At 52.7% G+C, this 26105-nt stretch overlaps 8 protein-coding genes across 8 annotated transcripts; 3 read left to right on the forward strand and 5 right to left on the reverse strand.

Moving 5' to 3' along the window:
• Window positions 1-95: 95 nt before the first annotated feature.
• Window positions 96-3333, forward strand: J4E86_004475 (uncharacterized protein; the record flags this gene model as incomplete). The annotated part of the gene is made up of 2 exons (XM_051445013.1): window positions 96-310; window positions 378-3333. 2 exons carry the CDS (start codon window positions 96-98, stop codon window positions 3331-3333), a joined length of 3171 nt encoding a protein of 1056 aa, XP_051304638.1.
• Window positions 3334-4130: 797 nt separating this feature from the next.
• J4E86_004476 (uncharacterized protein) lies at window positions 4131-5935 on the forward strand (the record flags this gene model as incomplete). Its single annotated transcript, XM_051445014.1, has 2 exons — window positions 4131-4482; window positions 4527-5935. 2 exons carry the CDS (start codon window positions 4131-4133, stop codon window positions 5933-5935), a joined length of 1761 nt encoding a protein of 586 aa, XP_051304639.1.
• A 5829-nt stretch (window positions 5936-11764) lies between these two features.
• J4E86_004477 (uncharacterized protein) lies at window positions 11765-12214 on the reverse strand (the record flags this gene model as incomplete). The annotated part of the gene is made up of 1 exon (XM_051445015.1): window positions 11765-12214. One exon carries the CDS (start codon window positions 12212-12214, stop codon window positions 11765-11767), a length of 450 nt encoding a protein of 149 aa, XP_051304640.1.
• A 492-nt stretch (window positions 12215-12706) lies between these two features.
• Window positions 12707-13152, forward strand: J4E86_004478 (uncharacterized protein; the record flags this gene model as incomplete). The annotated part of the gene is made up of 2 exons (XM_051445016.1): window positions 12707-13064; window positions 13136-13152. 2 exons carry the CDS (start codon window positions 12707-12709, stop codon window positions 13150-13152), a joined length of 375 nt encoding a protein of 124 aa, XP_051304641.1.
• Window positions 13153-15332: 2180 nt separating this feature from the next.
• On the reverse strand, window positions 15333-18902 carry J4E86_004479 (uncharacterized protein; the record flags this gene model as incomplete). The annotated part of the gene is made up of 1 exon (XM_051445017.1): window positions 15333-18902. One exon carries the CDS (start codon window positions 18900-18902, stop codon window positions 15333-15335), a length of 3570 nt encoding a protein of 1189 aa, XP_051304642.1.
• A 669-nt stretch (window positions 18903-19571) lies between these two features.
• J4E86_004480 (uncharacterized protein) lies at window positions 19572-20801 on the reverse strand (the record flags this gene model as incomplete). The annotated part of the gene is made up of 2 exons (XM_051445018.1): window positions 19572-20660; window positions 20745-20801. 2 exons carry the CDS (start codon window positions 20799-20801, stop codon window positions 19572-19574), a joined length of 1146 nt encoding a protein of 381 aa, XP_051304643.1.
• Window positions 20802-21103: 302 nt separating this feature from the next.
• J4E86_004481 (uncharacterized protein) lies at window positions 21104-22971 on the reverse strand (the record flags this gene model as incomplete). Its single annotated transcript, XM_051445019.1, has 3 exons — window positions 21104-21639; window positions 21688-22779; window positions 22902-22971. The coding sequence occupies 3 exons, from the start codon at window positions 22969-22971 to the stop codon at window positions 21104-21106; spliced, it is 1698 nt and encodes a 565-aa protein (XP_051304644.1).
• Window positions 22972-23758: 787 nt separating this feature from the next.
• Window positions 23759-25619, reverse strand: J4E86_004482 (uncharacterized protein; the record flags this gene model as incomplete). Its single annotated transcript, XM_051445020.1, has 2 exons — window positions 23759-25236; window positions 25607-25619. 2 exons carry the CDS (start codon window positions 25617-25619, stop codon window positions 23759-23761), a joined length of 1491 nt encoding a protein of 496 aa, XP_051304645.1.
• Between the last annotated feature and the right edge of the window lie 486 nt (window positions 25620-26105).

Consider the following 26105-nt stretch of genomic DNA (forward strand, 5'->3'; position numbering starts at 1 on the left):
CTGTCGCTCCTTGAGGCCTCTTCAGCCATCTGAATCCCATTGAATCTCCATTTGGCATTTGCTAAGCGCCAATTGGCCACCCCTCTCCATCCGTCATGGAGAACGGCGAGGTCTTCACGCCTCTGTCCGACATCACCGCCGGCCGGAGCACCGCGCCCAGAGTTCAGAAGCCGGCGCAACAGCCACAACAGCAGCAGCCGTCGCAAGGTCAGCGGACGGCTGTACACGACCCTGATAAGGCGAAGAGGCTTGGGCAGGTGCACTTTAAGGCCGCTCATGGCATCATTGTCGCTTTCTTTACCTTCATACTGTAGGTTTCTCCATCTCAGCCCTCTCCGGGCTTTCCCCCCAAGACATGCATCGCTAACGGTTACCAGAATACTCCACATTCTCGGTATCTACCTCTTCACCAGCGGCTTCCTTCTCACGCGATTGGTGCTCGACCACAAGTCAGAATGCGCCCTCCCCCCAATCGACTCCGCGAACGCGTACACACCGGGCGGCGCGGAAAAGGGGTGCTGGCACCCGAAGACATTCAACAAAGCAGTCGTCATCATCGTCGACGCCCTGCGATATGACTTCACTGTGCCCTTCCCCGAAAAATTCGAACCTGTCGATCTCGCTATCGAAGCCGAGAACCCGTCCCAAGCCCCTCCAATCGCCCCGCGCCATTTCCACAATGCTTTCCCCGTGCTATACGAGACGGCGAGGAACCAGCCTCAGAATGCGTTCCTCTTGCCCTTCATCGCTGACCCGCCGACGGCCACGATGCAGAGGTTGAAGGGGCTCACAACGGGTACGTTGCCCACCTTCATCGACGTGGGCAGCAACTTTGCGGGCCAGGAAATTCTTGAGGATAACTTGGTTGGACAATTGAAGAATGCGGGCAAGAGGATGGTTCACCTCGGTGACGACACATGGCACGCTCTTTTCCCGGACTACTTCGAGCCGAACCTCACGCACGCGTACGATTCGTTCAACGTCTGGGATCTACACACCGTTGACTATGGCGTGAGTGAGCACATTTTCCCACTGTTGCAGGCTGAGAATGCCGACAAATGGGATGTCATATTCGGTCACTATCTGGGCGTGGACCATGCTGGACACCGTTACGGACCCGATCACCCTGCCATGGCCGCGAAGTTGAGCGAGATGGACAAGGTTTTCCAGCGCATGATTAGGACCATTGATGACGACACGCTGTTAGTTGTTATGGGAGATCACGGTATGGACGCAAAGGGTGACCATGGCGGAGAGTCGGATGATGAGATCCAGGCTGCGCTGTGGATGTACTCGAAGAAGGGTATATTTGGGCGCAGCAACCCTGCCTATGTCGCGCCTCCAGCCAACGCAAAGACTCGGCCAGTTGGACAGATCGATTTAGTCCCGACTCTCTCGCTTCTTCTGGGCATGCCCATACCCTTCAACAACCTCGGGAAACCTATCGAAGAGGCTTTCATCGGCAAGGACGGCGCTGACTACAAGAACTTGGCGACCGTCAACCGTCTGACAGCTGCGCAAATCCACAACTACCAGCATGAATACGCCAAGGTTCGAGGCATTGCTGATAGCGCAAGGGCTTCTTCGCTTGCCTTCTGGAAGAACGCAAATGACGCGTGGAACTCACTCGGAAAGTCCAAGGCCAACAGTGACGAGATGCGCCAGGCGTACGAGGCTTTCGGTGCCTACCAGCGCGACACGCTCCGCATCTGCCGCGACCTTTGGGCTCGATTCGACGTCCCTAGGATGGTCAGTGGTGTCACAGTCTTGGCCGCCAGTCTGATCGTAGTCGCACTCTACGCTAGAATCCTCCATGGCGATCGTGCCGACGTCACTCCCGTTTTCTTCACCCGAGGCGCCATTGGTCTGGTTCTTGGAGGTATCGTTGGTGTCGGCTTTACCATCTTCATGCCAGTAGACGCCAAGTCGCACGTCCTTGTCCTCTCCTCTGCTCTCACTGGAATCGTAGGCTGCGCTTCTACTTTCTACTCGCTGAGTTACCGCCTCATGCCTCCGATGCCAAATAGCATTTGGGGATGGACGAGTGTCATCTTCACTCTTGCGCTCTCTGGCGGCTTCGCAGCCAACTCATTCACCATCTGGGAGGACGAGATTCTCCTGTACTTCCTAACCACCTTTGGTGTTCTTGCGCTTATCTCGTCCTTCCGTCGAAAGAGTATTTCAGACCGGACTCTGGGCGCTTACCACTCCATCTTGTTCACCATCTTGCTCCGGGTTGCTAGCTTCTCGAGACTGTGCAGAGAAGAGCAGATGCCATACTGCAAGTCCACATACTATGGATCCGCTCTGTCCACTACATCAGCACCGTGGCAACTCGCCATACCCGTCGCCGCGGCCATCCTCATCCCCACGTTCATCAAGAGCTACTACGACGGCACCAAGAGCTACCAGCACTACGCGACCCTTTGGATAGGTCTCGCACTGCGCTTCGGCCTAATGATGTCCGCCGCATACTGGGCCCTCGACGCCGCCGACGACGGCGAATGGGCCCCCGGCTGGGAAAACATCATCCGCATCACCAAGCGCTTCCTCGCCCAGATCGTCCTCGCCATCAGCATGGCCTTTGGCTACTCAATCTACAACTGGTCCAAGCCGCTCCTCAACGTCATCATCAACAAAGACGGCGGCGTCGACGAAAACGGCGCCCCCAAGGAAGAAGTCATCATCCACGGTTTCGCAAACGTCCACGGCTCGCGCTACGCCCTCCTCATCACCATCTGGTACCTCGCCGTCGCCGTGTTGCAGAAACCCATGGGCGCAGGTGCAATCGGTATCTTAGTCTGGCAACTCTTCTCCCTCTTCGAAATCATCGACACGAATAACCTGCGTCAATCCGCCATCGGCCCCGTCGTCCTCGGCCTCCTCGGCTCCTTCCACTTCTTCAAAACAGGCCACCAAGCCACTCTCTCCTCCATCCAATGGGAATCAGCTTTCATCCCCTTGACCAAGATACGTTACCCATGGACCCCCATCATCGTCATCCTCAACACGTTCGGCGCACAGATCCTTTGCGCCATCGCGGTTCCGGCGTGTGTGCTTTGGAAGGTTAAACCCCAGAAGAAGGGCCTGCTTAGTGTGGTTACGAAGGCGGTGGCTACGCATATTTTGTTTTATGCGACTGTTAATCTGGCGACGACGATGTGGGCGGGGCATCTGAGGAGGCATCTTATGCTTTATAGGATCTTTTGTCCTAGGTTCATGGTTGGGGCTGTGGTGTTGTTGGTTGTGGATGTGGTGTTGATTGTTATTGCGCTGTGGGGGACTAGGATGAGTATGTTGAGTACGGCGGAGGTGTTTGGGTTTGGGGGGTAGATGGGATGGTGGTGAGAGGTTGGAATTTGGGGGAGAGGTCGTTGCATATATTGGCGGGCTGGGTTGTTGTTGTATTAGCATCGCTTGCAGCGTCTTTTCTGTTTCTTTGTATTCAATATAAGAAGCTCATGAAAAACATCACATGTGCAACTTCCTGATTCGCTCCTTACTTACACCGTCTTCTCGTTCCAGTATCTTGATCCTTGCCGTTCGCTCCTGCTCCTTCCGGATTCAAACGCGCCGGAATGGTCCAGATTGGCCCCGCGCGACACCGCTCTCTTACCTCTTACCTCTGGCTATCCTCCTGCCAATAGATTGGCAACGCATTACGTCATCTCTCGCATCGATAACGCGAGGTAAAGGTAAAGGCAGTCGCCTCAGTCACCGCTGTTCGTCTATATCAACGTCTCCGCCCTGAATCTCTGTCTTTCCTGCACCACACTCGGAATCTACTCAAAAGCAAGTACTATTGCCCAACCTTTCGGAACATAACTCATGGAGTAACCCTCCTCACGATATCCCTATCAGTCGGCAAGTCAGCCATCATCGAGCGGAAGGTATTCTCGAACGAGAGAATTAGCAACTACGACGCAGTTGTGCGCTCGACGAGGTTGCGCATCAAAGCGGTGAGTCTTTCGTTCTCGATACACCCCGAAAACGAGTTGTACTGACTGGCGGTAAAGGTCATCACTAAGACGGCGCCGCTCCTAACACTTGACCTCTACTCCTAACGATAACTCACCTTATCTCGACACTACGTCCCACTCCAACGGAAGCACATCCATTACCCCGGTAATATGGCTTCACAACTGCAGCATCCAGAAAGCGCGGCGACTGGGAATAAACCTTGCGAAGAAAGTCCCTATGGCATCTTCGTGGATGAAGACCTCATCGATGATTCGACCGGCGTCGTACCAACAAAGGGTTTGGGTATACCTCTTAGCCTCAAGGACCGCTTTTTGAGGCGCCTATCGAAGATGCTAGGCACCGCAGCGAACATACGAGAGGCACCCAACGTCAGCGTCATGGATATCTTCTTGACGAGAGACAAACAGTCGCCCCGGCCAAACATTGCGCTCGATGAAGGACTGCGGAAGTTTGTGCGCGAGCTCGAAGATGGGCTGGCCGCTGTTGCGATGCATCCTTCCGGTATGCTGCATCTGACTACAAGCGTTCGTCGCTAACATTCCTAGGACCGCCACTCGATCGCGCATGTTCAGAACTATGGGATGTCATTCTGATACACAACTATAACAGAGTCGAACAAGTCATACAAAGTATACAGGAGAGTTTCGACGAGAACTGGACTACATTCGATGAGCTCGTTACGAGGATGTTCGGCATTGATGACGCCGACAATAGAGGCTCAAGACTGGATCGAGAGCTTGGTGACAAGGTCATTAGGCTATCTCACGATGTCCATGCTTTCGATGGCTCAATGAGAGATTTGAATAAACTCGTCCAATTCGCTTCAACTATGACTAGGGTAAATCACAATCTACGGGACCGGCTGCGATACCTTCTAGAGAAGACCTACTTCGCCAACAAGTTGTTCGACCTCATCTGCGCCCTCGGCTTTCCCGAACGTGTCTACAGCACCTTGGTCAGGGCTGCTAGGTCTTCGCAAACGTTCAGGAACGTCAACTTCCACTTGAGGCCTCAATCGCCGGTAAAGAACGTATCTTTCGCGACCCCGATGGCGAGTGCGACGCCACCAAACGCCGTTAAGTCGTCCTCACCACCTCAGAAGAAGAAGTCGAAGCGCATGCAGCAGTACGAAGCGACGGCGATCGAAACAGCAATTGCGGTTCCTACTCTTCCCTCTCCTCCTCTTCCATCTCCTCCTTCTGAGCCAGCTGTTACCAGCCTCGGTCCGCTGATGACCGCGGTGCAGCCTTACCTGAACCAACAAGATCGGAATCTGCCTCTTCCTTCCCTGCAACCCGCAACCAAGCAGGAAACGGCGCAACTAATTGGCACCATACTCCGAGAGAGGCTACTATCTACCCAAACCGCCGCATGGTATTCGTTCGGTTTCGTCACCGCCAAGGATGAAGAGCAAGAAAGACAGCTAGCCGGGCTTTACGTCGCACTACTCAAGGAAGCCAAAGATCCCGAAGCAGCATTTCGCGAACTGCAGACCGCCCTGGAAACGAATTCGCTAGTCTACCTCTTCGACAAGTACGAATACAGCCATTTCCGCGGCCTATTCCCCTATCTCAAGGCGTTCCTCTCAATCCCACCAAACAAGCGCTCCACCGTCTGGCGTCTACGGCAATTCATTCAAGACCCCACCGATGACGAACCGCCTGCATGTCTCCAGCGCGATTACGGCTTCAAGTATTGTCGTCAGCGCGAAGAAGTCCTCCGCGTCAAGGAAATCTACGTTAACATACTGAAGAAGCTGGGCCCGCAGAAGTTGGATATTGCATGTGTGAACGGCCGGCTATCTGAGACGGCGATGAAAGAGGGAGTTCATATTAATGCCAAGGACAGGCGGTTTCTGAAAAATGACTATGGGTCCCCGTTCCTGGGACTGGACTGCGAGGGCGGGCTTGAGAACTACCGCGGCCCGTTCTACAGGAAGCCGTTGAAGCTTTAGCTGTGGGGTGTCGGAATGAGCATGGCGTATATGCCGCGCACGGCGGCGAGCCTTGAAAACCCGCTTGACGAGCTATTGGAGAAGGGCGTGAAGCGAGGACTAGGCTTCTGGCATACCTGCGATTAAGGCTGTATGACGCGCTCATACCACGCGGACGACAGATCATGGTATGAGTTTAGCTTCCGGATTTTGCGGGGTTGTCTGCGATCATTTTATGGAAGTGGTGGCCACAAAAGGGCGTTGCGATATACCCATGGTTTTTGGTGCCAGGCGAGGCGGCAGCGTGGACATGACTTGGGCGATTGACTTTCTGATATGCTGCTTTTCTCATTGGCCTTTCAAAAAGTTGGGTTTTGCGTGCGGAAACTGGTATTCAGGACTTCTTTTAGCATCAAAATATGCAGCGGCTGAGGCATGCAATCTACTCATTTTAAAACACACCTCCTCTTGATCAACCATGGTCATCTTCAATGCGCGTTGATGGACTGCTCATGCTTTTCTGCGTCCTTGATGTTTGGAATCTGGACTGATTCACTCATTCCCGCCATCGCCGTCAAGAGATTGATGCACGTAACGTGGCAGCCCGTGGACGCGTATATAAACCCCCCTCGACATCGTACCTTCTTCTCCATTACACACATTCCCACTGGGCACTCTAAAAGACGCCGATGAAGGATACATTGCGCTTCGTCCAAAAGACGACATGGTTATGACATATCCGTCCATCGGTCACCTTCCTCTTTCCAGAATGCCTGGAAGCTTGCCCGCATGTGCAGAATAAAGATCTTCTCCTCCCAGCCTTTCCGACGCCGGTAACTAAAAAGCAACACTAGATGGCTGTGTCTTGTCGAAAACACACAAAGGAGTCATGACAATATTATGGATGTTGCGAAACCCAAAACGGAGAGCTGAGCTGCCCATGTGCTCGCCTGCTTTCCACAGACACGTCATCTACGTCGACTTTGCGATCGGTCTTGTCATCCTGCATCCTTCTTTCCCTGGATTGCAGGAAAACCAAAATACTGAAGCGTATAAGCCATGGTTCGCTGGACTGGTCGATCAAAAGACAGACTTGGAAACCGGCATGTTGCGCGCTGTCTTATCCTTCTTCTCTCTTCAAAACTAATCGAGTCACTCGATATGTGAGTGGCTGAAAACCGTCCGCGGCCCTAATATGTTGTGCGGACTTGCCCGCGCGTTGACGCAAAACGCATCGCAAAACGCCTCTACAGGATGATGATGTGCCCTGTTCCGACTGCGCTGGCTCCAGTGTCGAGGCTGGCGTCGATGGCGGGTATAAAGCTTCGATCGAGATTGTGAGAAGTTTGTTATCGCACTCTCTTTTCTTCCTTTTCTTTTTTGAAATCGTACGACACAGTCTTTATGTGTCGACCATGAAAGTGGAACGGTAGACCGCATGGTGTGCGCTCGCTCTGCCTTCTAGGTCTTACATCTAAATCGCAACAATTGTCAGCCATGGCGTTCTAGAAAACTCTGGTCGGAATTGACATGTGTGCGTCCGTGGAGATGGGGCTGTACTTCCGATGTCAAAACAAGCAAGATGAAGTGGTCGATGTCCGGTGCGTCCCGCCTGCGCTTCATCAAAACTCGACAACGAAGAAATTCACGACGAGAGCGTCGGATGCGGTGCTCGAGTATAAAACCCGTCATATTTCACGCGTCGTCCAACTTCTACATCATCTCGCAGCTGCGAGTGACCGAAACCACTGGCTCACAAAGTGATGTCCTCGTTCCGAATTCGAATGAGAAACTACTCATGTTCCTGTGCGCTCGCGTCTTCTCTTCCTCATCATTAAACATGCACGACTTTATTACCATGACGCTATCATCGTGTCTCGAAAATGGGAGCTAAACGTGTCATGTCTAAAAACCGTCAAAATCCGAATATATGGGTTGGCGCTGGGTGTGGTGGTGGTGTCCGCGTTGGGTACGCGTGCTGATGATGATAATGATTGACATCATGACCGTGGAATGAGGTTGAACCAAGGATCAGGTCCAGTCTGAGTCAAAGGCGCGCTCTGTTCTTCGTTGTGGAATGAGGTTGGGGAATGAGGAACGTGCCTGTGGAATGAAGTTGTGGAGCGAGGTTGATGACGTAGGCTCCTAGCGTGGCATCGACGCGTCACGTCTCCGACCACCATCGTGGTGCTCCTTCCTTCATCATCGCGTGTGCTGTTCGCCGTTGCGTGGGTCGTAATGTTCGGTGCGATCGTTTCCAATATACTATTCCAGTATTGCGTATCGCTGGTCTTTGCGCAGGCCGCCTTTCCTTCTACTATTCATCCACCTTCCACGCGCTCGGCGCCAGCATCGCCACATCAGTTCCAGCTCATGAACACCCTTGTATCTTTTTTTTTGTATTTTCGTATTTCCGTCTATCTATATCCACGTCCGCATTCTCCAATCCCACCATTAACCCTCCGATACTGTAAACACGCCCGCTGTAGAAAGACCCGCACTCACGACCATCGCAAACCACCGACCCGATACCGAAACGCCCACGCTATAAACACGTACTGATAAACAAGGCCTTTCCAGAAAGCCTATCCGATATACCGACCGCGATGAGCAAAGAAAAGAGAACGGACGACCGTGTCCGTCCGTAAACCGTTGTTCCGTAAACAAAGAAGCAGTCGAATCTCGAAACATTGTGCTAGAGACAACGCCCACGCAAGGAAAGAACAACACCGCCGGCAATCCCTTTATACCATCTCCGATTCCACGTACTGTGTACCATGCATCTTAACCTTAGGTACCGCGTCCCCTCCCGCGCCCCCTCCCTCTAGAATTTCCGCCTCTACCTCTACTTACAGGATTAGGATGGGCGGATCCTTGGCCGTAGCCTCGTCCACCACCCGCTGCAGGTGCTATAGTATGTTGTGGTGTACCGGTGGGTGCTGGGGGAATACCTTGGTGTCTACCACCCGCTTTAGGTGTTATAGTATGTTGTGGTGTGCCGGTGGGTGCTTGTAGAACACCTCGGTATCCGCTGGTGGGTGCTGGTGCATTGACTCGTGGTGTACGTGAACTATCATGATGAGGGGCTGTAGAATGTGGCGGATATGGCTGTGGCAGGGGAGATCCAGTTTGTAGAGCACTGTTGGATACTCTTGAGTTAAGTGCGCTCCACGAGCTGGAAGAGGCACCACTCTGGCCGCTTGCGGGTGTTTTTCCCCACGCTTTTGCGGTTCCGGGCCAATTCGATGATGGGTTCACCGAATTTTCATTGCGACGATAATGCTGAGGAGCATTTTCAGGATCAGTGAGAATTTTCGTCAGTTCGGCGTCAAGGTCATAAGGGCTTTCCTGGCGACTGGCCCTACCAGAAGTACCTTGAGGTGGCGGTTGTGTAGAATACCCTACAGTTGACTCCCAAGCTGTTGTGTTGACGATGCTTGTCTTGTTTGTAGAGTACCTGATTGTATAGCCCCGACACCGCCCGTAGTACCTTGCATGACGTTGCGCACGTACGCATCTTGATTCATCTCGCTTAGTAGTTCTCCATTTGTGAAAAGGCGGTTAGATGTTGGGGTTGGATAAATATAGGCACCACGCTCCATCCCTCTAGCGCCAAGAGTGCCAGGAGTTCCTGGAATGTAGAGATTTCGAGGGGGTGGCCCTTGCCAAACCGCGTCGCAAACGTTCGTGAGCATGTGGTGAAGTTCGGCTTCCGAATTTCCTTTCGCTCGGGTACCATTTGCACGGGCTGTATCGAACTTGTGTCTCCAAAGGGCGACCCAAAAGGTTGCGAAATGTCGGATAAAGTCCAATTTCACCTGTCCCACTATCCAATGATTTGCAGCAACGATTTCCCCAGCCCGTTCTTCACCTTTTTCAGTTGCATTCTTTACATGGCTTGGATAGGGTTCGTTGGCGGCGTTGGTCGACATAGTGATTGACTAGGTATACGTTGGGATATCTTTGTGTTCGAGTGTTCGAGTGTGCGAGTGTTCGATTAGTTCGAGGGTATATGAGTAAGCTACTGACCGGCAGTAGATTGCTGAGATGTTGGCAGTGTAGTGTAATGGAAATGTAAGTATAATAGTTGTCGTTGTTCTGGGGAGAGAAACGTGGAGCACAGCGGAATATATATACATGCTGCTACTCTCAGCGAACAAACAGGTTGATCGTATCTGACAGTTCGCCTGTAACATACTGAACACTTGATAATGTAGAGATTCACACATAGCTAGCAGATCAAGCATGTAGTTTGAAGAGCCTAGACTGTGTTGGCACTCGACTTCACCTTCTCTACGTGGCATAATGTTTTGCGTGTGGCAATGTACTGCTCGTAGTGTATGTTTGATTGCAACATGATCGTTTGGGAGCTTAAGTGATGTTATTGCTCTTCAGCTAATGCTCCACGCAGTGATTGGAAGGAAGTGCTGTTCTTGAAGGGTTCCGAGGTATCACAGACAATGGCGATCTGGAGATGGAGACGAAGAGTGCACGCAGCGTGTTTGGTGCTTCACATGAAAGCAGAGTTACTCCTTGTTTTCGCGACGTACAGCTTCTGAAGTATGGGTAATGTTGATGCTTGCACATTGAGTGTCATTGGGGGTTTGACTTACCTCCAGGTTAATTCAATGACCAGCGTAAAGTCAAGTCAAACAATGTTTGACTGTGCGCGATCCGATCACAGCTTCTTTAGATACGATCTTCTTCCTTGCACCATGTATCTTCAACCTCCCATCTTGACAGAAAGCCTCTCTTCAGCAGGCAATCACCGAAGCTTTGTCCACATGTCTTTGAATACCTGCCCTACAGATTTTCGTTTGCGTGGATCGTCAAGACCATTTCCCCCGTTACTAGCTTCTGGAAGGTCAACAATGGGAGCCTTGGCGGTGGCCATACCCGTTGTGTGAACAGGCTCACGGGCGTCGCAGTTGCGCGGCGGAAGGTCGAGATTGACATAATCGCCAGTTTGTTTGTTAACCAATACACCATCTGAGGTTGCGCGCAGAGGTCCTTGCGATACGTCTAGTCGTGGTGAATATTGGTGGACCGACTCCGGCATCTTCGGGCGCGATGCTGGGGTGTCTGAGGGCGACATTTGTGATTGTATTTCCAAGAACTTGGGTGGCTGGTACGTCTGGCTATCGAAAATGTTATTTTGATGAATCGAAGAGGTGGGCCACAAAGCGATGGCTGCGCTGCCTCTCCAGAGTGAAAGAAAGCAACCAAGGTTCCGTGACGACGCATTTGCGCGCTACTCCGATGGATTCCTCTGGAGATATGACTGGTGCCGCGTTTCCTTCTACACATTGATGCTTGAGTGGTAGTTCTTTAGTGAGCTGGCTGCCCAGAGGTGGTGTAGCGACGTGGTGCTGGAGTCAAGTGGTGACGCCAGGTTTGGCACCTAGCTAGTGGGCGCGAGGCTGGCAGCTACGAACTCAGTACCGGAACGACTTCAGGTGATGGTGAGACCAAGACCTTTGGTGCATGGTCAATGGTAGAGGATCAAAAACGTCCCTCCGCTTAGTGCGTATGGATTACGTCATCAACCAACTCTTCCGTGCGCACTTCAAAACTGTCACGAAACGCCTGCTGATCTTCACCCAAAGCTCGACATTTCTATTCGCGCCTACAACCGACCCCTACCACAAACGTACAAACGCAATATGCCACCGTCGAAATCACAACATTCGCCCAGTCTTCCGCCACTCCGCCATGCCGAGGTCACTTCCACCGCCGCGTAACCGGCCAACACTGCAAACTCACAATGCCAAAGTCACCGTTCAACCCAGGGCACCCAATAGTACTACTAGAGTCAGCATATTTTCTGATCACCACGTCACCTCGACCTACTTACTTGTACGTTTGTCCATTAGTTATGATATGAGCTTGTGCCCCATTCTTACAATCCGGTTCCTGGTATAGAAGGCAGTAGCCACCCGGGTCAGGTCCGATGGACTGAGGACGGCTTAGAGCAAGACCGATCTCCTTTTGGTAAGAAATGCAGACCGTTTCGTCAGCAGCAGCAGGAGGTGGCCACCACTTGCATGTTTGAGTTGCAGAAGGCGTGAAGTTTGGACCGGGGCAGATGTAGACGCCGCCGGGCCGGCCTACTTTGCCATCGCAGAAAGGGGAGTTTGGATCGGTGAAGGTGTGTAGGTCGGCGTTACTGCCGCTGAATCCTCCGCCAGTGGCTGGAATTACTTGGACTACGATGGTATCTCTTGTGGGCGTGTTGACGGGGGATGTAGCGGTGATGGCGAAGAAGATGCTGGTCAGGTATGTAGGGCAGATGTTCAGCATATCGACCAGTTGAGTTTGGGTTTAGACAGCAAGAAGGATGCCTATTCTTGAGGTAGCAGCGGCTCTTGTTAATTGCTGGCAGAATGGTGTAGAAGAGGTGAGAAGATACTGACGCGTGAGTAGTACCCTAATATATGTATCCTCCCTGGGCCGCGAAAATGTGATGATGGCACGTTACATTGGCGTCCTTCTTTTCAATAACGACCACGACATGAACAGCACGATGCGTCCCTTCCAATCCACTCCATCACACCCGAGCTTCACAACGCCCTATCAAAGCGCCGAGCAAAGTCGAGATTCCTGCCATTGAATGTGGTACTGAACAGCACTGTATGATGTAAAAAACAGACATAAATAGGCCTGACAGCATACTTCTCCCTTCCTTCATCGTTACACGTAACATCAATCGCACAAGAACTCACGCATCAACACAGCACGGCATCCATAGAATTAGCAACAAACAACACGAAGTCGCACTTCTCTCACACCACAATGCACCCACTCACCCTCTTCCCCCTCATCGTCACCGTAGCAACGGCTCTCCCCTTCGCCGTCAGCCCCCACCCGGACGCATCCAGCCAAGACCAACCAGACTGTAAACCCGGAGCCGAAGGCACCACAGCCGGCGTAACCTACTGCCTGAGCACAAACTTCAACGGGCCTTGCGAATGGCACGCCTACTACCCCGACCGAGACTTGTGTATGGCTTTCGACGTAAACCCAGAAAGGCGCCCCCTTTCTATCCGCCCTCAGCACGGTGGGTACTGCGAGTTGTTCAAGGACAACAAATGTGGGGGTGATCCGGTCAGCATCTGGAAGGACGATACGACGACGAAGTTGGAGTGCCCGGGTATGAGTGATGCTGGGAAGCCGGATTGGTTTGGTAGTATGAGATGTAGGACGGAGAACGAGGGGACGCAGAACTCGGATGGATCTAGTGGAGGGGAATACCAGGGTAGTGGGGGTTATACCTATCCGGGGAGGGATCCACTCAGGTCGGTTTAGGTGGATATTCGGAGTTGTTCGTGGAAGGAGGAGGAAGATGGGAAGTTTGGAGCGCGGTGTATGTATGCCAGGTTGGACTTAGTTGACGTTTAGCTTGTCTACTTGTATCACAATCACATGGAACGAGTCACTTAATTGGCATCTCTCTTAATTTATATATTGTATCAAAGTTACAAACTCAGTCCCGAAGATGTAGCACTAAACATATCAAAGATGTAAAGACAGCAGATAGCCAAGCCAGTATCCACTAGCTTCAACTCAATGCCAAACCAATAACAACAGATATATCTTGCATCCGCCCAATCCCCAGATCTCTGCTCCTACCGTCAAAGAGAGCAAAAACGAGAACCCAACCCGCCGCGAGAAAAGAAAACCCACACCACCGTCTAGTTCTTCGTACACTTCATGCTCTTAAACCAAGTCGGGTTCCCCATTTTTGACAAGCCAGGACACTGAAGCGGCGTCTCCCCACCCTTCTCCCAAATCTCCAACACATCCCCATCCTTACAATCCAGCTCCTTGTACAACTTGCAACTGCCGCCTAACACAGAAATTCCAAAAATCAGCGAATGCCTCCATTATACACATGTGCGTACAGAGTAGGTGAAGAAGAACTTACCCATATCCGGACCGATGGAGCGAGGTCTTGAGTCATACGTGGGGAAATTCACGCACCACGGTTGCGGCTCGAAGATGCGCGTTTGGCAGCTTTGTGTAAAGCCGGGATACAGGCACCATTTCACGCTGGGGTTTTGGGGTGGCGCGGAGCAGTACTCGGGGGATTGGGAGGGCGCGAGGTATGGGCTTATTCCATGGTGGTTTTGGAGTATGAGGGGCATGGCGGAAGTGAGGGCGAGGACGCTGAGGAGAGTAGAAAGTGTGAAGAAGTGCATTGTTAGGTGGTGATAATATGGGATGCTTGTCTTGGTTGTTGGTGTGTGATATTTATTTGCTTTGTGCTCTGACGTGGTAGTCGTTGTGTTGATATTGATAGTATAGAGGGGCCAAAGGGGGTATTTATGTGCGCTCGACAACCATACCTCGTTTGCACGACGCGGAGATGTCAAAGTCAAGATTGATTTGTCACGTTGGGAAATCTTGACATAGCCTCGACTATGGAATAGACACTCTGTGATGGAATACATCAGGTACTGGTATCAAGTCTTGCAGAATGTGCATGCCTATCACAAGTGATCAGAAATTGAAGAACCTCCATCAACTCCCCGACTGTGTAACGCGCCGTGACTGACTTCGGTGTGTGATTATATACTTCGGGTGATATCTGCTCTATTGATGGTAAATCAAAGCTATCGCAATCATACTGTATACCAAAATACCATCTCAATAACATGCCCGAAGGACCAGACTGCAGGACCAGACCGCAGTCTGAGTCAAAGGCGCACTCTATCTATCCTATTGATGGCATTGCGTTAAAGCAGAGCGACGACAAGCCACTTATAATTCCCGCAATACATTTCTTAAGATAGATGCCTAAGTACTAATCAGAGAAATCAGAATCCTTCAACTCTAGAACGCACCGCCCCTTCACAACCTACATCCCTTCCCCTATCAATTCTTCCTACACAGCGCAACTCACCCACCATCCCCCTATCCTCCCATCCTCCCATCCTCCCATCCTCCCATCCTCTCTCTTCCTCTTTCTTCCTCTCTTCCTCCCCTCCCCGCCCTTTCAACACTCCAACCATCAACCACCCAACCACCCAACCACGCCACCTTCTCCCCATGCCCCTCCCTCCGCCTTCTACTTTCCACCTACCTTTGCTATCGCAATCAGTGAAGCAGAACAGCGCAGCACATCACCCGTACCCTAAGCTCGAACGTCTTTGAACATAGTAAACATAAATGGTATTATCGTAAGCCAAAGCCGAATCTTTGACTTCTCTCGCGTTCTCCCCCCTTCTCTCGCCCTCTTTTTCCCCTATCCTTCTTCCTATTTCTATAACACAGGAAACAAGAGTTGAGACATAGGAGACAAGATATACACAGCCAAAATCAACAACTTCGAAAAGATATGTTGATCCTCAAAGATAAGGAGAAAAGAATACACACCACACCACAATACCACACCCCAACCTCACGTCACGTCTCAGAACTAATAAGGCGCCCGTCCCACCCCACCCCCCGTCCCCACACTCTCCACCACACTGCCCCCCACACTCCCATCCTCCTCCTCCTCCCCATCCTCAACCTCAATACTATCCAAAAACCCGGTAAAATCCGGTTTACTTCCACTACCCCCCGTACCCTTCGCCTCACTCCCCCTTCTGCGCTCGCCACTCCTGCCCCTACTAACTCCACTCTTCACACTCCTACTACGCCCGGCTTTACTTCCATTGGGCGCTGTCTTGGGTCTGGCCGCGAAATCGCGGGTATCGCTTTGACTATTTTGACTGTGGCCGTGGCCGTTTGGTGAAGAGCGTAGTTCTTCTGGGATGGGAGGGACCGGGGGGAGGTTGGTCATTGTGTAGGTACTTTCTTTTGGGTTCGCTGCACCACCTCCATTATTATCATTCTTGTTCGTGTTAAAGTTCATTCCCGTAGTCATTTCCGGGCGAGGCGTAAGCGTCGCAGCAGGTGTAGTCGGACTCTCAGGATTTTGGAGTTGTTGTTGTGAATCCGTGCCTGGGGGGTGTGTTGTTATGAAAGAAGCATCTGAAAGGGAGTGTACGCTGACGAGCGAGTCGGAGGCGGAAGATGCGTGGTCGGAAGAGGATTTGCGGTGTCGGTGTGAGGGGGCGCGGTGGGAATAACCTGTTCGAGGGGCGCCGCCACCGGATGTGGAGAGTGCGCGGCGGAGATCGTCGACGCGGACTGTGGAGCGCAGGGAGGAGGAGCTGTTGGGTGTGTCGCCTGGACTGCGGCTTCGGTTTGGCGAGGAGAGACGGCCTACCAGACCGTATGCCGCAGATGGGGGTCTGCTGTGTGCGCGTCTGGGGCTTTGGGCTGGCGAGCTACCATTACTGTCGAGGTTGCCATTGGGGATGTTGACACCGAGGAAGTTGTTCTTCTGCGTGGCGGCAGTGTAATGTGTGCCTGTCTTTGAACCAGAGATTGAAGCAGATGACGAATCCTTCGTGTGAGAAGACAAGCAGTCTTCGCGACTCCAGTTCGCCAAAAGATCTTCTCGAACCTTGAACGAAAGTTCCGGTGCGCTTTGCTGGCTCACGGGTTGTGTCGGTTGATGAATGGTAGGAATAGACGCAGAGGCCCCACGGCCAGGTGATCCCGGCGGCGATGAAGGCGGCGAGTATAGGGAAGTCGAATAACCTTCCGATATCTTCTCGACCAATGCCTCGCGGTTGTCAAAAGGCTTAAGCGCTTCGTTCTCAACAATCTCTGACGGGATAGCGACAGGTGTCGGGTGCGGCGTTTCTATCAGCTCAATCGGCATTGGCGGGACGCGTATGCTCTTCATCCAAAGACCCTTGCTGCTTCTGCGAGTGATCTCGTTGTGGAGGGCGCGACCGACAGAAGAAACCTCAAAGTCCAAGGTCATGCTAAGTGCCCAGAGGTATCCGTGTACTAAGCTCCCCAGGCGCAGCTTAGCACCGGGATCTTCGATGGTAACGATGTCCTCTTGCAGCCGCATGATCATTGGCAGTCCGCTCCTCGCTGCGTTCACTCCGAGCCTGTTCACCAGAGTAGTGAGCAGTAGATGGAGGAGCAGGTAGTCCGCCTCAGAGTCGACATAGTGGAGCGCATTCTCGTATACCGCCAGATGGAGCAATGGCAAAAACGTGTCCCTACCACGTTTCGACACCCTTTCCCTGTTCGAAGCATTCGAGACCGCACGTCTAGCCAGCGCATTCTTTTCATTCTCCTTCTCCTTCCGCCTGTAGTTGTCCACAATCTTCAAATCTTCCTTGTCCTTCTCCGTGTTCAGCCAAGTGATCAGCGCATCAACGTATGCTTTCCTGACTTGACCACTCGGATCGCGAAGAAGCCACTGTGTGCCTTCCCAAACGCTCACGCCCACTTTGCTCCGCGACACAGAAGCCGATGACCCATCGGGTCGCCGTGTGTTGGCTGTCTTGATGATGGCTTTGACAGCATCGAGAGCAGTGATGCGTGCTGTTTCGAAAGAAAAGAATCGATCCACGTGCGTCTTCTCCTGCATACTGATGGAATCAGCTACAGCATCTATCGCACCTTCAGGGTTCTGTATCGCTTCTGTGGTGGAGGAAACGCTCGAAAGCCGCGATGGCTTGAGTCGGCTGAGTATCGCTTCCACCATATCGGAGATCTGATCAGTGTAGTATACATGTGTCGCGAGATCTGCCATGCATCTCTGCACTGTGTCCAGAAGCTGCATCCTCGCATCAGAAGGCTTCTTGACGACTTCCATAACGACGCTATCCAGATTGGCTGTCGACAATTCATTGCTACCCTCCTTCTCCGATACGACAGACATTGTCTGCTGATGATGCGGTACGATGTTCGATCCCGGTCCGCCAAGCTGGAGGAGTAGCAATGAGTGAGAAATAAGCCCGACCAGGACATCCATGACACTAAGTCCGATGAAGTTGATCGTCGAGGCCAGAAGGTAGTCGATGATCGTCGCCAGGGTCAGCTGCCGTTCGAGGTCGTCTTCTACGATTGGACTGCGGACCAGGGCTTCCACTGCGCCTACTAGGATCGTGTATCTATCTTGCACGGGGACCCATGCGCAGATCATAGCCATGAGTGTAGTCGCCCAATGGCTGCTTTCGTTCGGTGCAGCTTCTTGCAGGCTCTTGACATGCGATCCGATGAACTTGAGCACAGCGGACGTCGCGAGCCGGAGTTGCCCTCGGTTCACACCCTGGAATATGCTCCTCAGGGCCTGGAGCGCGAGTACTCCCACCTCCTCTTCCGCAAGCTTATCCGCATCCTCCGTTGTACCAGATGCCGCAATCGGGTCGCCGTCGTCGTCGTCGGTCCGCGCGGTGGACACACTCTGCCGCCGTCGCAATGCCAGCTCCTTCTCATGTTCGCCCTTGGTAGCTTCCCGCGTCTCTAACCGCTTAAGGTATGTGCCGCTCTCCGAGTGTATGTTAAGGAGGATGACCGGTATGACAGCGCCCAGTTGACGCCCGGTCTCAGACCCCAGTGACTCAGACGAGGCAATGGCCTTCAGCGCCTGCAGCCCGGCCTTCCGGTATCTGATCGCGACTGGCCAGCTGACCGGTGCCTTGCCCGTCTTGACCGTCTCCTTGGACGCGAATTGGGCGTACAGTTGTACGATCTCCTCGTACTTCTTGATGTAGTCCTGGTCGGCTGCGAGGGCGGCGGGGTCCTGATGCGCGCATAGGGCTTCGAAGGTCGGCACTGACTCCTCGACCATAGTAACGTCGTTGGAATTGAGGATAGTGCGCAGGATATGTAGGACGGCGGTGGCATAGAGAGGAAGGTCGCGCGGGCACTTCTCGATCAGCGCCTTGATGATCTGCATCGTGACCTGCACATTGCCCGTCCGGACCTTCCACACATCCTTGGTCGCCCTCTTGTCCAGAAAGTCGACGACCTTTTGCAGCTTACTGCGGCGCGTGCTGGCGTAGAAGAGCAGGTAGCTCAGCTCGCTCGAATTGGCCTTGGCCTCGGCATCGCTCTTCTGCACCTTGGGGTAGCATTTTAGGACCAGGACCTGGTGCTTGGGGCGACACGCCTGCCGCGCTGCGTTCATCGAGGCTCAGGGTGGTGACGTTGCGGGTTCGATCGAGGTAAGCGGCAGCGATTGACTGGGATACGGGATGCGAACGCGAAATCGTTGTCGGCGGCAGCGGCGGCGGCGATGACGAACGGCGGGGGAGGTTTGGGCGAGGGATGGATTAGGATAGTTGGAAGTGGAATCAATGGGCGGCGGGAGGACTCAGGGTCGCGGCATTATTCGTGCAGCAACAGTTGTTCACTAGCACGCATGCATGTGCGACGGACGGTCGCGGAATAAGGAGTGGCTTGGGTGGATAAACATGATCGGCCGTATCCATGTCCGGCCCAGAGACGTGGTCACTGCCCAACGTTGCCTGCCAAGCCGTCACCAACACAACACCGACACCAAAACTTTGTCATACGGGTGTTAGGTGAAACGTCCAACATCTTCTCTGACGCTGCGCTGCATAACAAAAAAGTTCCAAATCCTTTTCCTCTCCAGTAACTTGATGGTATATGTTACAAAGAAGCGAATACTGTCCACAAGATTACAGCTCTTCACGTGGTACTATTGTACACTTTGGCGGGTGTCGCGCTTTTCTACTTTCAAAGCACGTGCTATCAAACATTGAAACACCACTGTTCCTTCTGCACCCCACAGCCTCCCACACGCCCTCTTCCGCATCCCCAAATCTCCCGCCCCTTAGAACTTAGGGCTATTCTTATTCCCAATCTGTCCCCTTTGCTGCCACCTCTGAGTCCCACCTCTCGGATCCCTCAGATCATCCAACCTCCTAATCGGCAGCACCGCATCCGGATCCGGCACAAGGAACCCATCCGTCTCCTCATCCCTCTTGAGATACTTCTTCTCTTCCCCACTTAACACCCTCTTGCCCCCCTTCCCATGCTTAGCCCTAGCCTGCTTCCGCGGCAACCCCGTATTAATACTATAGTCTTCTAATCCAGAATTCCGTAGCTGCTGACGCATAACCTTGGGTAACATGGCTTGGTTACCGGATTTAATGGATGAGGTAACTGAGGACTTGATGTGGAAGAGTCGTTTGTCGAGGTTTATCGCTGGTTCCACTTTGTTGCCTGCGACGGCGACCCATTGGACGAGGCGACCGTCGGAAACGGGGTTGATGAGGTACCGCGTATCCTCTGGCATGCTCTTCATGATGATTTCGGGGCGGAGGTGCGGGAAGTGCGTGTGCATCCATAGCCAGCGCTCTGGTCCTGCGGGCTTGATGCGCTCTTCTTTCAAGAGCATCTTTCCCTGCAGGCGCAGCCGGAATTCGACTGCGTGCCCGGCTTCAATGAACTGGTAGGCGCGGTCCAAGCACATTCTGAAGTATTCGACGGGGCTGGACTCGTTGAGGATGATGTTTTTCAGGCCGCCTATTTGTTTGCCTTTTTGCCCCGCCGTCTTTGGGGCTCGGTATGTGTAGGCGTTGTGGATGGCGAAGTCTCGCAACTCTTCGGGTATCGGCAGCTCTGGGTCGTCGATGTGTCTGCTTGCCATTCCTTTCGTGATCTCGCCGAGGCAGTAGAGCATTTTCCCGGGTCCGACATGTTGTGTGAGGAGTTCTTCGAAGGAAGCGCTCTCCGCTATTACGGACAGCTTCTTAGCCTTCTTGTCTGTCTGCCATAGTTTGACTCGGTGTTTTACACTTTGCAGTGGCGCTAAAATTTCAATCTCCCACGAGCTAAAGTTGAGAACTTTGTGCTGTCCGAGGACTGTCTTGGCCTTGGCCGTTTTGTATAGGTTGAGCGCGCGGCGCTGCTCGAGGCGCTGGGTGGGACAGGCGGGGCGCGGTACGTGAGGGGCGCATTGCGGGCGGTACAGTGTATGGAGGGCGCGTATCGGGATTCGTACGGGCGGTAGAAGGAGCGATCGGAATTCGACAGTGGGTATGCGCATTCTGGGTGCCATGGTGGCGCGATGAGAGTTTGTATAGACCCTGTGCGAGATGAAAGACGCGACACCTGACTCGGACCGCGCTGTGATCTTTTGGTTCATGACGTCGCAACAGCAATCACTTGGCATGCCGAAACTAACACGTGCATTTTGGGGTACTAAAGTCCCGTCTGCCTTGTCATGAGCAACACCATTATGGAGAGCCGATTGCATGTTTCGCAACTGTATCTACGAAATCCTTGAATCCACCTTGTGTCCCAAAGCATCCATCCTGTTCACTCAATGAACACCGTCTCTACCCTATGCGATGATACCGCCTACGTCCACATCGGCACCGAAAAATTCGTAGCCACCTCATCACTCCCCAAATACTGCGTCTCAGACGCAGGCGGAAAGACCGCCTCCCAATTAATCCCCGTGCCAAAAACATATGGCGGATCATTCCAAACCACATCACCAAATTCCATTGTAGGCTCTGGTATATACGGCGCCGCATCTGCCTCAACAAGAGAATCATATCTGTGTTCCCGGCCAGTCACGTTCGTTGGTACAGCTAGGGATGGCCTCTGGAAGGCCGGAGTGGCTGCGGGTAGGGGCGTGGCTTGGTACGAGCTATTTATAGAGCTGGCACTTGCACGTCGGTCTGGGTTGGAGGGTGGGGAAGATGGCGGCTGCGCTTGATTCAATAGATCGTGCTCGCAACGGCGCACGATCTGCGCCACGCGTTGTAGGAGCTGTTGCTCGGCTGGCGTGGGGACTTGTCCGGATTCCATGAGTAGCTCTTCTTGTACGCGACGCAGGAGGTCTCTGCGGAAGCGTCGCGATGTTTCGCTTGGCGAGTCGCAATCGTAGACTGGTAATTGTTAGCAGGTTAAAGATCCAGCGTGGTGCGATGGCTTACAGGGACTGGGTATCTCGGCGGCAGATACATCTGGGAAGAGGACCTGATACACATCTCTCCATTTGTCTTCCTCTAGTCTCAGCGCAGTGGTGCGCTTCCTCAGCGTCCAGACAGTCTCGCGATCGATCCCTTCGATCTGTTGGGGTAACGACCTCTCGCATTGCTGCAAACGCACGTGACTCGATTGCTCCTTGTCTGACTTGAAGGTCGCGTAGCAGATTGGACAAAATATCGGTTGGGAATGTGACCGGTAGAGATGCTCTTTCATTCGATGAACCGTGGGCCAGCCAGGCCCAGGACAGGTTCTCCTGTTGCGATGCCGATCCGGGTCGTGTTTGTAAAAAGGACATGCGAACCTCGCACCGGTCTCAGACTCATCGGTGGTGGTCGTTGATCCACGACGTCGCTTGCTTGAGCCATCTTCGTCATCATCTTCTGGCGGTGGACTACCCTCCAAACGGGACTTGCGCTTTGAACCTGAGCTCACAGACGTCTTGCGGCTACTCTGACCCGAAGGCAGCGTGGATCTAGCTTGGCTGTGCGCGGCGCTGCGTCCAGTACATTGCTTGTAAGCTGCATTGCGGAGGTTGATTTCGACCTTGCGCAGGATGAGCTCAATGATTTTCTGCACGGGTGCTGGGGATGGTTGTATCGGCCGAACGTCATGCTCCATTTCGTCTTCACTGACGTCCGTGTTGGTATGCATGTCGCAAGAGCTGGTGGATGAGATGGAGACGATGGATGTTACTCTTTCTCTGGGACGCTTGGCGGATGGAAGATTGTCGTCGATCCACCTCTCTATATCTTCGTCTTCTGATGCTGGCTTGTCTTTAGGGCTGTTCTTACGTGCACAATCAATAAGACTCTTGACAAATCCTATTTTTGGAGCTTCTGGAGGCGTGGTGTCGAGGAATGTCTGGTCGGTGACGACTTCTGCAGGGTTGCTGGTGATGTTGTTCTGTCCAACCAACCATGGCCTATCGACGGTGCATCTCTTGAGAAAGGTAGCCTTGTTGTTGACAAGAATGCTCGGCACACAGGGAGGAGGTCCGAAAAATATGTCTGCTGCGCCGTTAGCGATCTGAGCTCCTGCTAGAAATTGTAGTAGGCAATACCCTGATCCAACGTTGCCGCATCCAAGGGTGAGAGAGAATCAGGATCGCTATTGTAGCCCGAATCACGGGTCCTGGAAGAAGACAGCGAATCCCTTCTACATATTCGCTTGGTTGTGCTCAGTCTTGGTAGGCCGGCTTGCGCATGGCTGCATGATGTTATGGCGAACATTGCGCAAAGTTGTTAGAGGCGTCCGAGGGGAATGCTCGTGTTCGCAGTCAATAGGGGAAAGCAGGGCGTGAGCAGAAGGAAAGGGCAACGTTGTTGAAGACATCGCAGTCTTGAAGGATGCCTGACGGCTGTCACAAGCAGTCAGACCCACTGCGCGAATGCGCAAACGTGGGAACAGGGTGTAGCTGACGAAATCCGCCCACCGGTCATCATTCGGTCTCCAGGCACGGGAGGCCCGACTGCCAATCGTCGTATGTCATGATGTGTCGGCACAACGGCGTTGCGGCAGATACGGGTTGAGAATCAGGGCGTTGTGGCTGAGCAATATTGATGAGTGAGGTGTTAGCCCTGGAGAAGGCCCAACCAGAACTTGGACATTTGATGTTAGTAGCACAGATCCCGCGGAGTATGACGAGGCCCGGGGATGATAGATGCACCAATGAAGCTTGCGCTAGCCCTGGAGGCAGGCGCTAAGAACGAATCGGAATGTGGGGTTGCGACATTCTCGACTTCAGCTGCACCTTGTTCATCTCTTGGAAAATGCCTTTTTTCTCGATTTGCGAGCTCAGGAGATTGTCGCTAATGAGTCGTCGAGAAGGGTTGGAGTCTAGGCTGGTCGAAGGACATACCTTGCCTTCAGCTTCACAGTCTAGAGCTTGCTATCTTCGACGTCGCCACCAAGTCAATTCATCGGCCTATCACAGTACTTGCGCCACATGTGTATACTGCTGCATCACGTATGTGACGAGGTACTTGTGAACGCTGAACATATTCTCGCAAACACCATTTATATCCTCCGCCGAAAGCACTCCCACGAGTCATTCATGACGAACCTTTGATATTCCATGCATCTCGGCTCATTGAACATCTCCTTCCCCAATACCGCCTCAACCTTCCGCCTCCAAAACTCACTATCCTCAATATCCTCAACAAAGCTCATAAGACGCTGCTCCAGCCCGTTCTTACGAAACGAGTACCGCGGCTTTCCCATATGCTTAGCCACGAGATAGAGAATAACAGGCAACATATCGGTCTCCTTGAACTCGCTCAAGGCTCTATTGGCTCCATGGCCCAGCTGCTTAAGGCACTCGCTGTGTACGTGCCGATTGTACTCCGCGCCGTGATCAAGCATGTACTTGACGATAGAGATGTTTTCGAACTCGATGGCGCGTATGATTGGAGAGCCTGCGTTGATGGAGACGCCGTGTTCGAGAAGGACGTCGATGATGTGACGTTGGAGGTACTGGGCGGCTGTTTGCATGCATGATATGTCCAAGGTCTGTTCGACTTTAGTCTTGTACCGTCGGGCTATGTCCGAACCTGCTACAGGACCCTCGCGCTGGAAGCAGGTGGGGTTATGGGCGATGAGGTATCGAAGGATATCCACTTGGCCGTACTCGCACGCGAAGAGCATCGCATATGCCACGAGTGTCTTTGCGGACATGGGGGCAGTACTCCCAACTACCGCCATGGTAGTCGTGAAAGTTTCCATGCAGCCGGTCGTGACAGCAGTCCTGATCCATAGTTCAGCACAGGCTAGACCCACGTAAGTCAAGCTGGAGTCACAGATTCCATTCTTCCTAGCGACTACTGCCAGCGTAAGAATTGTTTGGCGGTGTTTGGATTGAATAGCCGCGTTAAGGATGCACTGGAATCTGTGCTTGAAAGTGTCGGTCCACTTTTCTGCACCTCCGAAGTCTTTAAGCTTCTTGAGTAGATGCTGTACGACTTCGATATGCCCATTAGACGCTGCTGCTCGAAGAGGATCTGCGTAGACGTTGTCGTTAGACGCATGCTGGCGGAAGTATGGCCATGAGGGCCAGTCTGACTCGTTCTTCTCGAGCAGGTCCTTCACCGCCGCCAGGCTACCTACAGCAGCAGCGCTCGTTAGGTCGGCCCGTTCCGTGGAACTAAAAAGCGGATAGTTGCTGGGCGAGCGAAGCGCCCTATCGATAGCTGCTAGCTTGCCTCCTCGGGTCAGATACTGCAAGATGTACTCGACGTATTGAGTTTTGGTCTTCTCATCGTAGGGATGGCCTTCGATGTTGAGCACCGCTTCAGCGCGTGCCTCGATAGAGGTGACAAGCGGATCGTTGAAGGCTTTTCGAACAGTGCTTTGTAGGATTTCGGGAAGCAGGTGATGTAGAACTCTCTTATCAGCTTCGCAACCTCTAAAATCTTCCTGAAAAAGTTCGTATTCATAGTCGAAGTAGCCAAAATGCAAGTGATTGGCGATCTGATAGCGGATCTTTTGGTCAAATACCTCTACAAAATGTTAGCGCATACGGATTGATATCAAGATACCGATGTATATCTTACTACAAACTGCACGAGTAGCCGAAGCTTCGTGGGTACGAACAGTGTGTACATAATTGACAATTATGTCATGGAAGATGTCCTCCGGGAGTTGTAGCAGTGCGCTTTCAGACGACATGATCTTGCAATGGCCGGCCATCGTCGATCGAGTGACTGTGGTGTGATGGTTGAGTGTCGAAAAATAAGCTACAGTTGAGCGTTAAAGATTTCGCGGTGGTCAGGGTAGGAGGAAGGTGTAAGGAGGAAGGTGTAAGGCCGAAGAAGGCAGGCGAGCAACGGCCATACCTCTGCAGGCAGGAAGAACTGCAGTTAAATACACTGTAGCAGTCCATTGTGAAGGTAACAACAGTGACTTGAAGTGAATGGGTTCGACTTTTGGAAAAAGGCTTGGTGAACACCGGATTCTCGCCAACTATGCCTACCACAGGATTGTCCGCCGAATAAAAAGTCGAAGGTGCTGGTCGTGTTGTGTGATTATTCGAGGAACGAATATCTGGTCGCCGCACGCACTTCTTGCAGTATCGCTCAGTACCTCAGAAGCTGGAGGTTGTGCCCAGGTGTTTTCCAAGGTTCGTGAAGGATCGAGGGTTCCTTCTGCGTCAACATTTGCGTCATGATCACTTGGGCACGTGTTGGGCATTCTAGCGTACCTTCCGTGCGCAGTACCCAGCAAACCTCACATCACCATTCTCGGAAGCTGCACGCCAAACCCAGCGCACAGGAACCCATCAATCTCCCGCCGTCAGACACTCTCCCCATCAACAAAAAGCACCGGGCACATGCAGCCCTTTCGATTCCAAAGTGCCATGGTGATACGA

This window comes from Alternaria arbusti, assembly GCF_024043155.1.
Source record: "Alternaria arbusti strain BMP 1465 chromosome Unknown scaffold_4, whole genome shotgun sequence".
Classification (NCBI taxonomy): domain Eukaryota; kingdom Fungi; phylum Ascomycota; class Dothideomycetes; order Pleosporales; family Pleosporaceae; genus Alternaria; species Alternaria arbusti.